Source organism: Lithobates pipiens, unplaced genomic scaffold, assembly GCF_037356315.1.
Source record: "Lithobates pipiens isolate NorthernLeopardFrog02 unplaced genomic scaffold, aLitPip1_a1.2 Scaffold_22, whole genome shotgun sequence".
NCBI lineage: Eukaryota > Metazoa > Chordata > Amphibia > Anura > Ranidae > Lithobates > Lithobates pipiens.
Window position 1 is genome coordinate 301,701,826 of NW_027507784.1, and position 12,305 is coordinate 301,714,130.

Consider the following 12,305-nt stretch of genomic DNA (forward strand, 5'->3'; position numbering starts at 1 on the left):
CCCCCAAAACCTTTGGAGGAACCCCAGGACTCCACAAAAACCTAGTTGAAAAAGGCAGAGTTAGGAGGTAGCACGAAACATTTCTGTATTTCAGTATTTTTTTATTTAAGAAAATTCATAGAGGTCTTAGATAGCTATTGCCCGAGGAACCACAACAATCTTTAAAGAAACCCCAGAGCTTGAGGGAAACAGTTTCGAAAGGCTGAGTTAGAGGTAGCATGAAAAGCTTAGTGAAAAGTAACAGGAAATTTAAAGGGGTTTCTGTATTTTAGTCATTTTATTTAATTTCATGAACATTTTTAGAGGTCTTTACTCATTTTTTACATTTGTTTTTTTTGTGCTAGAAAATTACTTAGAACCCCCAAACATTATATATATTTTTCCTAACACCCTAGAGAATAAAATGGCGGTCGTTACAATACTTTCTGTCACACCGTATTTGCGCAGCAGTCTTACAAGTGCACTTTTTTTGGAAAAAATATGCTTTTTTGAATTAAAAAATAAGACAACAGTTAAGTTAGCCCAATTTTCTTTTATATTGTGAAAGATAATGTTAGGCCGAGTAAATTGATACCCAACATGTCATGCTTCAAAATTGCGCTCGCTCGTGGAATGGCAACAAACTTTTATCCTTAAAAATCTCCATAGCCAATGTTTAAAAATGTCTACAGGTTACCAGTTCTGAGTTACAGAGGAGATGTAGGGCTAGAATTATTGCTCTCGTTGTAACGATTGCGGCAATACCTCATATGTGTGGTTTAAACAGCGTTTTCATATGCCGGCGTTATTCGCGTATGCATTAGCTTCTGCGTGCAAGCTCGTCAGGATCGTGAGCTTTAAAAAGAAAATAAAGTGTTTTTTTATTTATTTTACTTTTATTTTTTTATTTTGACAGTGTTTTTTTAAAAAAAATGTTTTATGTCACTTTTATTCCTATTAGAAGGAATGTAAACATCCCTTGTCATAGAAAAAAAAGCATGACAGGACCTCTTAAATATGAGATCTGGGGTCAAAAAGACCCCAGATCTCATATTTAAACTAAAATGCAATAAAAGTCACTTGAAAAAAAAATTCTCCTTTAAGAGCTATGGGCGGAAGTGACATTTGACCTCGCTTCCACCCTCCCATGCCATGGAGCCGAGCAGGGGCCCTCTTTCCCTCAGTCGGCAGCCACGCATCCACAGGAGAGGATGCGATTGTCTCCGCCGCTACCGGCGGGTCCGGTAAGCAGCGGAGACGACCGGAGCATGGCAGGAGGGGGGTGTGCACCTCTCCCGCTGGCGATAAAAGTGATCTCTCAGCGAATACACAACAGAGACCACTTTTATCTTAAAGAGAACCACACAACGTTCTCGAAAATATCAGGGCTATGGCAGCCAACTACTGCCGTAACCCCGGTATTTACCGTCAAAGTACTGATGTACAGGTACGTAGTTTTGCGTGAAGTGGTTAAAGTATAACTAAAGGCAAACTGTTTTATTTTTTTTGGTTTGGATAGAGTGCAGAGGGATTAGAATGCTTTTCAGTTTTTATGGCTGTCTGTGCCAACGTTAGGGAGATTCAGCCTCTCTATTTGTCTTGTTTACCATTATTATTCAAAGTGAAAGTAAAAGGAAAAAACATATTTTGGGTTGTCCCCAGAAAAATAATAGAGGGGAAATCTTCCAATGGGGATACTAGCTCTGGTGACCTGTGGGACCCCAAGGAATTCCCTTAATTTTCAGGGATTTCTCTTCACTTCCTGTTTGGTTATGGAACAGGAAGTAAAAGGAAATCTCCACAATGGGACACAGATGGCGCAAAAAAAATCTGACAGGGGTTATAACCCTCCCTTGCTCTATCCAAAATGAAAAAAAATGTTTTGCCTATAGTTCTACTTTAAGGAACCCCTAATAACCTTTGGAGGTCAGGATACCTGGGCAATTTAGAGGTTCCATGAAATGTTACCTTTAACAGTTTAGGAGGCAGACATTACTCATTGCCCAAGAAACCCCAAACGCCTTTGGAGGAACCCCAGGGTTCTATGGAAACCTGACCAAGAACGATTGAGTTAGACATTGTGTGAAGAATTGTGTTGGGAAAAAAATGGATTCTATAATTTAGTCATTTTAATTTCAAGAAATTTATAGAGATCTTAACAAATTGCTCAAGGAACCCCTAAACAACCCTGGAGAAACCCCACAGTTTCCCAGAAATCTGACTGACTTAGAGGTTGCATAAAAAGTTTGGAGTAAATAACAGTTTCTTCATTTTATCATTTCTTTTATTTCAGGAAATGTATAGAGGTGTTTACTTATTAATCAGGGAATCCCCAAAAAATCATTCAGAGGAACCCCATGGTTCCCTGGAAACCTGATTGATTTAGAGATTGCATGAAAAGATAACTTTTAACAGTTTGCATATTTTAGGGGAGTTACCCTTTAAGAGGTAGAAATTACTTATTTCTCAAATAACCCCCAAAATCTTTGAAGTTTGGTGTAAAATAACAGTATTTATATTTTTTTTTTTTTTCAGGAAATTTATAGAGATCTTCACACATTGCTCAAAGGAACCCCTAAACAACCCTGGGGGAACCCCAGAAATCTAATTGAGGCTACAAGAAAAATTTAGGGTAAATAACAGTTTTTATATTTTATAATGATTTTTTAATGTAGTTTTTTTCTCCAGGAAATTTACATAGGTTTCTGTATTTTATTTAAATTCAGGAATTTTTTAGAGGCCCTTACTCATTGCTCAATGAACCCCTAACAACCTTTGGAGGAAACCCAGTTTTCCCTGGAAACGTGGTTGAGTTAGAGATTGCATGAGAATTTTAGTGTAAAAAGAAAACATGTTTCTATATTTTAGTCATTTTTTTTTCCAGGAAACGTATAGAGATTTGGAGCAAATAACAGTTTCTTTATTTTATAATAATTTATCTTCAGGGAATGTATAGAGGTCATTATTCATTAATCGATGAACCCCTAAAAAAACCTTTGGAGGAACCTCATGGTTCCATGGAAATCTGACTAAGCACTGTTTAGAAGATATTTATTTTACCTACAGGTAAGCCTAATTATGAGCTTACCCATAGGTAAAAATTACCAAGCAGGGTTGGCAGACTTTACTCATTACTCAAGGAACCCCTAAGAAATCCCTTGGAGGAACCCCAGGGTTGCCCAGAAATCTGGTTGAGTTTGTGGTTGTATGAAAAGTTTAGAGTAAATAATGGTTTCTATATTTTATAATCATTTTTTGTTTTAATTGCAGGAAATGTTATAGATATTTACTCAAGGAACCCCTAAAAAACCTTTGGGGGAACCTTTGGGTTCACCAAAAACCTGATGAGTTAGAGGTTGTATGAAAAGTTTAGAGAAAATAATATGGTAGTTTCTATGTTTTATAATCAGGTTTGTTTCTTAATTTAAGTGAATGTAGATAGGTATTTACTCAAGGAATCCCTAAAAAAATACTTTAGAGGAACCCTGGTGATTCACCAGTTAGAGGTTGCATGAAAAATGTTGTGTAAAATAACAGTTTATATCTTTGAGTCATGTTTTTAATGTCAGGAACATTATAGAGATCTTTACACATTGCTCAAAGAACCCCTAAACAACCTCGGAGGAACACCAGGGTTGCCCAGAAATCTGACTGAGTTAGAGATTGTATGAAGAGTTTAGAGTAAATAATAGTTTTTATATTTTATACATTTTTTAATTTATTTTAGGAAATGTATATAAGTATTTACTCAAGGAACCCCTGAAAAAAACTTTGAAGGAACATAGGGGTTCACCAGAAACCTGATGAGTTAGAGGTTGTACGAAAAGTTTCGAGAAAATAATAGTTTCTATTTTTAATATACATCTTTTTTAAATTTCAGGAAACTTATATAGGTATTTACTCAAGGAACCCCTAAAAAAAAACCTTAGAAGGAACCCTGGTATTCTCCAGTAATCTGGTGAGTTAGAGGGTGTATGAAAAGAGGCAGACTTTACTCAAGGAACCCCTAAGAGAGCCCTTGTAGGAACCCCAGGGTTGCCCAGAAATCTGGTTGAGTTAGAGGTTGTATGAAACGTTTAGAGTAAATGTTTTTATTTTTTATGTTTTCTATATTTTATAATGTTTTTTTCTTTTTATTTAAGGAAATGTATACAGATATTTATTCAAGGAACCCCTAAAACACATTTGGGGGAACCCTGGGGTTCACCAAAATCCTTGTGAGTTAGAGGTTCTGTGAAAAGTTTAGAGTAAATAATATGGTAGTTTCTATGTTTTATAATAATTTTTTTTTATTTAAGGGAATATAGATAGGTATTAACTCAAGGAACCCCTAAAAAAAACCTTTGAAGGAACCCTGGTGTTCTCCAGTAACCTGGTGAGTTAGAGGTTGTATGAAAATTTTTGAGTAAATAATAGTTTTCTATTTCTATTTAATACTTTTTTGTTTTTCAATTTCAGAAAATGTAAATAGGTATTAACTCAAGGAACCCCTAAAAAATTTTTTGAAGGAACCCTGGTGTTCTCCAGTAACCTGGTGAGTTAGAGGTTATATGAAAATTTTAGAGTAAATAATAGTTTCTATGTTTAATACTTTTTTGTTTTTCAGTTTCAGAAAATATAGATAGGTATTTACTCAAGGAACCCCTAAAAGAAAACCTTTGGAGGAACCCTGGGGTTCTCCAGAAACCTGTTAAGTTAGAGGTTGCATGAAAAGTTTAGCGTAAAACAACGGTTTCAGTATTTTTTTATTTTGGATTATTATTATTTCAATTATAGAGGTCCTAATCGCACACAAAAAAAAAAAAAGGAGGGGAAAGCACAGCTGAGAAATGAGGACCCTGCTTTCAAACTCGGAGGGGGCTATTCTTTGCAGCCAGGCGGACTGAGCCTCCTGAAATGAATGGCCTGCGCACATCGCCCTCCATGTGTCTCATGATCACACTGGCTTTGTGCAGGCGGTAGCGGAGGGAGCCCTGCAGCAGGCCTCTCTGGCAGTGCAGGGGTTAGGGATGATGCAGGCAGTGAACATGTGCTCAGCTCTTTTTTCTCCTTTCTTCTTCCTTCCCCTTGCTCTCCTCTCTGCCAAGCTGTCAGCTGATGGGACTGATCACCCAAGCGTGGCGCATGCAGCCAGATCACCTCCCAGCCTCCCCATTCAGCTTCTGTTCTCTCCCCCCACCCCCCCTCTCCTGGATCCAACACCCTTAGGCGCCCACTTTGCACCCCCAAAATACCCCAGGGACCCCCAGCCCAGCATGCACCCCCCAGATCAGTGCAAGCCTGAGCTTTCCCCACCGCAGCAGGCCATGCAACGCCTTGCAAATAGTCCTTTGTTTACATGCAATGCCTTACTCTGCGGAAGAAGGGCTGGGATTTGGCTCTGGGTGGAAGGAGGGAGGAAGGGGGGGGGGGGGTGCAGGGGGGAGGGGTGCTGTTTCTGATCTCTCACCAGCTGTTTCCCGCCTTGAAACAGACATCAGCTGCAAACACACACTCACATTGAGAGGCAGAACACAAGGAGAGAGACAGACACCTCCCCCTGATCATCTGGGACATCCTACACACACTACACCATTGATCTGCCTGCATGCACCATCACCTGATCAATAAGGCTGATCGGAAGAGGGGATAAAAAAAGGGGGGCAAAGCTGCTGGAAGGAGGGTGCAAAGGGGGGGGAGGGAGGGGTGCACGGTGGTTTTTATTTTTTTTGGGGGGGTGGTCCTCCTGCTGATTGCTATGGAGTATTTCATGATGCCCGCGCAGAAAGTACCCTCCCTGCAACACTTCAGGAAGACGGAGAAGGAAGTAATCGGGGGGCTGTGCAGGTAGGTACCCCCAGCACTCACCGCGCTGCCGCCGCTGCTGCTGCTTTCTGTTTTGCTGGCGCACATGGCCCCGACCGTGCACGCTGCAGATCTCCTTAGATCACCTTGCAGACATGGGGAGGGAGGCGGGGAGCCCCGATCAGCTGTGTGCTGGGGAATTAAACACGGGAGGGGGGGGTCCCTCTGCACCCCTAAGAGGCAGCCGATGGGGGAAGGGGGTCCCCGGGACAGGGAAGGACCGCCGATCACTGGGGTTTGTTTTAAAGGGCGCAGAGGAAGGTTTGTCAGTTGCAAACAGACCCACGTGGTGCCCCGGCCATGCTGCAGAGCTGAGAGAGGGCATGAGCGCTGCCTGCCTGGGAGCACCACTGCGGCTCCGCCACTGCTCCTGGGGGCGCCATGGGGGGGGGGGGGCATTTAAAGCTAACGCTGGAAGTGATCACACCCCCCTCCTGAGCAGTCAGCTGATTTCACACCAGACAAGCAACACCTGGGGGAGGCTAAGATTGCAAACTCAGTGGGGGGGTGACATGGCAACCTGTGGGACTACAAGTCTCAGTGCACCAGATCTATCGACAACATGTTTTTTGGGAGCGACTAGACAAAATTTGAACCACTGATTGGCCAATGTAGGGAGAAAAGCGAAATGTCACTCGCCGCCGTAGTTCAGTAGCGATTGGCCACTCATTGACAAAATTTGAACTACCATGACTTTCTACTATAATTGGCCAATGTAGGAAGAAAAGAGAATGTCAATGGGCGCCATAGTTCAGTAGCGATTGGCCGCTCATTGACAAAATTAGAAGTACCATGACTTTCTCCTCTAATTGGCCTATGTATAGATTTGTCAATCAGGGAGAAAAGGGAATGTCACTCGCCGCCATAGTTCAGTAATGATTGGCCACTTATTGACAAAATTTGAACCACCATGACGTTCTACTATAATTGACCAATGTAGAGAGGGGAATGTCTCTCGCCGCCATAGTTCAGTAATGATTGGCCGCTCATGGACAAAATTTGAACCACCACGACATTCTACGATAATTGGCCAGTGTAGGGAGAAAAGGGAATGTCTCTCGCCACCATAGTTCAGTAGTGATTGGCCACTCATTGACAAAATTAGAAGAGCCATGACTTTCTACTATAATTGGCCAATGTAGGAAGAAAAGGGAATGTCACTCACCACCATAGTTGAGTAATGATTAGCCGCTCATTGACAAAATTTGAACCACCAGCAATTTCTACTATAATTGGCCAAAGTAGGGAGAAAAGGGAATGTCCCTGGCTGCCATAGTTCAATAGCGATCGGCCGCTGATTGACAAATTTGAACCACCACAACTTATTACTCTTGGTCAATGTAGGGAGAAAAGCAAATGTCACTCGCCGCCATAATTCAGTGATGATTGGCCGCTCATTGACAAAATTAAAAGCGCCATGGCTTTCTCCTAGAATTGGCCTATGTATAGATTTGTCGATCAGGGAGAAAAGGGAATGTCACTCGCTGCCATAGTTCAGTAATGATTAGCCGCTCATTGACAAAATTTGAACCACCATGACTTTCTACTATAATTGGTCAATGTAGGAAGAAAAGGGAATGTCACTCCCCGCCATAGTTCAGTAGCGATTGGCCACTCATTGACAAAATTTGAACCACCACGACTTATTTCTCTAATTGGTCAATTTAGGGAGAAAAGTGAATGTCACTCGCCACCATAGTTCATTAACGATTGGCCGCTCATTGACAAAATTAGAAGCGCCATGACTGTATCCTCTAATCGGCCTATGTATAGATTTGGCAAATCAGGGAGAAAGGGGAATGTCACTCGCCTTTGTGTGGTAATCAACAAAATTAGAAGTGCCATGATTTTTCTCCGATGTTTAGTTGCGGGGAAGAGGCTATTCCTCTTTGTGGAATGAAAATAAAATGATGACTCCGCGCCAGTCTTTAGGAGCGGCAGGTTGACCACATTCAAAGCTCCATAACTTCTCCTTGGGTTGGCCAATGTAATGATGCAGCGTGAATAGACAATAACGCCAGTCGCTGTTCTTTGGGTGTGATTTGCCACTAATGGACACAATTTGAGCCAGCATGATTTCCCTCTAATTGGCCAATATAGCACGGCCATGACATTGGCCAACGTATGGTTGTGGCAAAGAGGCGAAAAGGGAAGTGATCACTCAACGTGGTTCTTTGGGAGTAGTGATTGGCTACTAGTGGACAAAATTTGATCCAGTATGACTTTCCCTCTAATTGGCCAATCAATGTAGAATGGCCATGACATTGGCCGACGTATGGTTGCAGGGAAATGATCACTCGGCACAAATCTTTAGGAGTTATTGGCCACTAATGGAAAACATTTGAACCAGCATTACTTTCTATTTGATTGGCCAATTTAGAACAGCCATGACATTGACTGACGCATAGTTGGGTCAAAGAGGCGAAAAAGGGAAATTATTACTCAGCACAGTTTTTTAGGAGTAATTGACCACTAATGGACAAAATTTAAATCAGCATGACTTTCCCTCTAATTGGCCAATGTAGAACGGCTATGACATTGACTAACGTATTGGTTCTGGTGAAGAGGAAAGTGATTGCTCGGCTCGGTTCTTAGGCGCAATTGGCCACTAATTGCCAAAATTTGAACTGCCATAACTTTTCTCCTTGGGTCGACTGACTTAATGATGCAGCGAAGAGCCAGGGAGAATAGGGAACTATCGCCAGCTACTGTTCTTTGGGAGTGATTGGCAACTAATCGACAAAACTTGAACCAGAACGACTTTCCATCTAATTAGCCATTGTAGAACGGTCATGACATTGGCCGGCGTATGGTTGCGGCAAAGAGGTGAAAAGGGAAAGGATCATTCAGCAAGGTTCTTTAGGAGCAATTGGCCACTAATTGAGAAAATTTGAACTGCCATAATTTTTCTCATCTTGGGGTCGACTGACATACTGATATTGCAGGGAGAATAGGGAACGATCTGCTGCTGTTCTTTGGGAGCGATTTTCAACTAGTGGACAAATTTTGAACCATCATGACTTTCCACTCTAAATGGCCAGTGTATGGATGCAGCAAATGGGCAATACTTTTTTTTTTTCTTTCTTTGTCAGGGAGAAAAGGGAACACCACTTGCCGCCATACTTCGGGCGCAACTGGCCACTAATTTGCTAAATCATAACCACCGTGACTTTTCTCCTTGCATCTGCAAAGGATGCTGGAAAGAGATGAATACTCTTTGCAGAGAAAAGGGAATGATCACTTGGTGTCATTCTTTAGGGGCGATTGGCCATTAATTTTATAAAACTTGACTGTCTCCTTAAAATTGACCGATGTATGGATGCAGCAGAACCATTCCTTTTTCAGGGAGAAAAGGGAATGTCACGCACCACTGGACATCAGAAGCAATTGGCCGCTAACCACAAAAATTAGACCTGCTGTGACAAGGCCCGAGTATGACTGTGGCAAAGAGGCTATTTCTCATAGCGAGAAAAGGCGAATGAACACTTGGTGCTAGTAAGCAAACAGCGAAAAGGGAATGACCATCAGTCATTGGGAGAAGTTGGTTGCTACGCGCCAAAATTAGAACTGCTATGACTTTTCTCATATTGGCTGTGGTGAAGTGGCTATTCCTCTTTGCAAGGAGAAAAAGGAATGATCACTCTACGTTGTTGTTTTCCATTTGGTCCCTAATTGACGACATTTGAACCCACCACTTTTCTCCTTGGTTGTGCCGATGTAGTGATGCAGCAAAGAGCCAGGCAGAATAGGGAACAGTCACTCGCCTCTGTACTTTGGGAGCATTTGTCGGCTAAGCAAAATGTAAACCCGTGTGACTTTTCCGCAACGCATAGATGCGGCGAACAGAATATTTATTTCTCTTTTCTGGGAGAAAAAGGAATGACTGCTAACCAGTCACGAAAGTCTCGGCGATTAGTGATTGCTGGAGATGGGCATGTTAACCCCTTTGCTGCCCTGTGATGAGCAAGAATTGGTAAATATCGTCGGTAATATTGCATCATGTACGGAAATAAGAAGTTTCCATCCTGATCCTTTTTTTTTTTTTTCTGCCCGTAAGATCTTAATTTATTGTTTTTTTTTTTTACTTCATGAAGGCATTAAATATGGACTGACTGTTCCAAATTTGACCATTTTTCAATTGTAAATCTAACCTGTATGATCGGCATGTTCATATAGTGCAGGCCCACTCTGTGTTTGCATGAAGCGGTTGCCCATAGCAACAACCAGGTTTCCTTATTAAGGTGAAATAAAGGATCTGGTTTCTAAGGGCATCAGTTTTACATTTGGTGTAGTAATAAACGTGTTCCAAGGTCATGTTGTTCTGCTGCATGCCGTGTTTTTCAATAGTGTGTACTGTATACTAATACCACCATGTGGCTTTGTTAATGGGTGGGAGGAGGGATGGAGGCTTTTGTATTCTCGCAAGGTCAGTAGCAATGCGTACCTGGATGCTGGGGCCCCTGCTGATTTTAGCTGCACCCAAGTCATTAGGATACCTGGCTATTGAAGATAATTGCTTTGATTGCCCCCCCCCCCCCCATGTGGCAGGGAGGGAATTTTAGAATTGCCGTATTGAAGGTCAATATGAATCCACACTCGCTGCTGTGACAATTCCCCTATTTATTATGGGAATAGCTGTGTATTTGTGAACTGTAATGTTTTGATATCATTGCCTACATTTTGAACTATCATTTTGAGGGTCTTTTTTGATATGGTGGACGTGCTCCATATTAATATATAAAAAAAAAAATAAGACAAATCAGCATTCATACAGGTAAAGGTAGAATACTAAGGGTATGCGATATAATAATATTATCATTATTGCATACCCTTAGTCTTCTACCTTTACCTGTATGACTGCTGATTTGCATTGTATTTTATTATTATTATTATTATTCTTATTCTTGAAACAGTGTTGTACTCTGAGTTGGGTATAATTTATTTAAAAAGAGTGTGAGCTGAACTATAAGACACCAGTTCATGCAGATCTGTAATCATTACATCACATGTATTCTTTAAATGCAAGCATTGTCATCACCTGAATTTGACACATCAGCCTCTTGCAGTCCCTCTACAGGACTCAAGTATTTGGCAAGCACAAGGAGCCAATCGGTACATTCACTGGCAAGAAGCATGTTAATAGGAGAAGAGCGAAGTGACAGAGATGAGCTTATCACCGTGTTGCTTATTTCCCTGTACAATCACAGGCTGGGGGTGGTGGGTCCAGGACAACCTGGGATCAGAGGAAGTGAGTTGAATGATTATAACCATTATACTGAGGCTCTCTAGCAAAAGTACTGCAAGGGAAGTCTCTGGACTGATATGGTTTTATTTTATATTGGCTACTAATTTTTGTTGTGTGTGTTTTTTTTTTTCTTTAAAGAAGAATAAAAAGGTAAAAATAAGGGCTGCCTAGAAAGAAACAATTTTAATTCTTGCTGTCAACACCATGAATCTTTGCTACCTTGAGCTTGCCCAATAATGTTCAGCTTCTGGTCAGAGTTGGATGTCTGCTTTGCCCCCCTTTGTGCTCTGTGGTTTGATCGGTCATCCCTACAGGACACAGTAGTGACAGGGGCCACCAGAATAAACCATGAAGCTGGGGGGGGGGGGGCGTTGGCAGTCATCTGACACTCCTGGAAATGTCAGATGCTGAAGTTATATCGCACTTGGCTCTTTGAGGGATCAAACTTTGTCAGCAGCCAAATTCTAGTGAAGTTGAAATCTTGTAATGACAGAATAAATGATGTTGCAGGTTTTTGAAGCATTGAAACATTTTGGCATTTATGTGTATTAACAGCTGAAGAAAAGAATGTTTCCATCCTCAGGATTTGTTGGCTTTTGTAAAATGTATCTATTTAACATTTTGGTTGTTAGGCCTTAATCACACAGGGCGTATGTACCCATGCCCATGTGAGGGCCATATTTCCCCGCATAGGGGCGCCTAGGTGTTTTCCGTATAGGCCGTTCCATTGACATCATTTGGGATGCAATGGCTGCATGGAGACAAACGCGACTCCCAATATGACATCAGTGCAGGTGCGTGGCCCAGAATTCAGACCGTGTACGTCCAGAGCCGTGCACCCGCACAGACGTCACCTCGGGAACAGTGGCTGTTATGGTTGCCACCTCGTCCCTTTAAAACCGAACACATATTAATTACACAGTAATAATGGAGGGGTGGTGCTAGGTTGGTCTAAAGCAGTGGTCTGCAAACCACGGCCCGGGGTCCTTTGCTTGCTTTTATCCGGCCCTTCGACCTTGTTTTATTCGTTGACACCAATGTTGCTCTAAGTTCCTCCAAATGGCAGCAATGATGTGGTGCATTTCCTCCCAATGACACCAATGATGGGGCACAATTCCTACCAATGAAATCAACTATGGGGCACATATCCTCCCACTGACATGATGAGGGATTATTTGCTCTCACTGATGCTGGGACACTTTGTACTCCTGATGGCCACAGTCCGGCCCCCTTAATG

General features: G+C 41.9%; 1 protein-coding gene across 2 annotated transcripts in view; it reads left to right on the forward strand.

Annotated features, from left to right (window-relative positions):
- The first annotated feature begins 5,415 nt into the window (after nt 1–5,415).
- The window catches only part of TFAP4 (transcription factor AP-4), a 45,492-nt gene continuing 38,602 nt past the window's right edge, over nt 5,416–12,305 (forward strand). Inside the window, exon 1 of one of the 2 annotated variants that reach the window (XM_077449261.1) lies at nt 5,416–5,805. In XM_077449261.1, coding sequence (XP_077305387.1) covers nt 5,717–5,805 — 89 coding nt within the window. In that variant the 5' untranslated portion in view covers nt 5,416–5,716. The remainder of the gene's footprint in view (nt 5,806–12,305) is intronic. The other variant, XM_077449262.1, reaches the window with a different exon arrangement.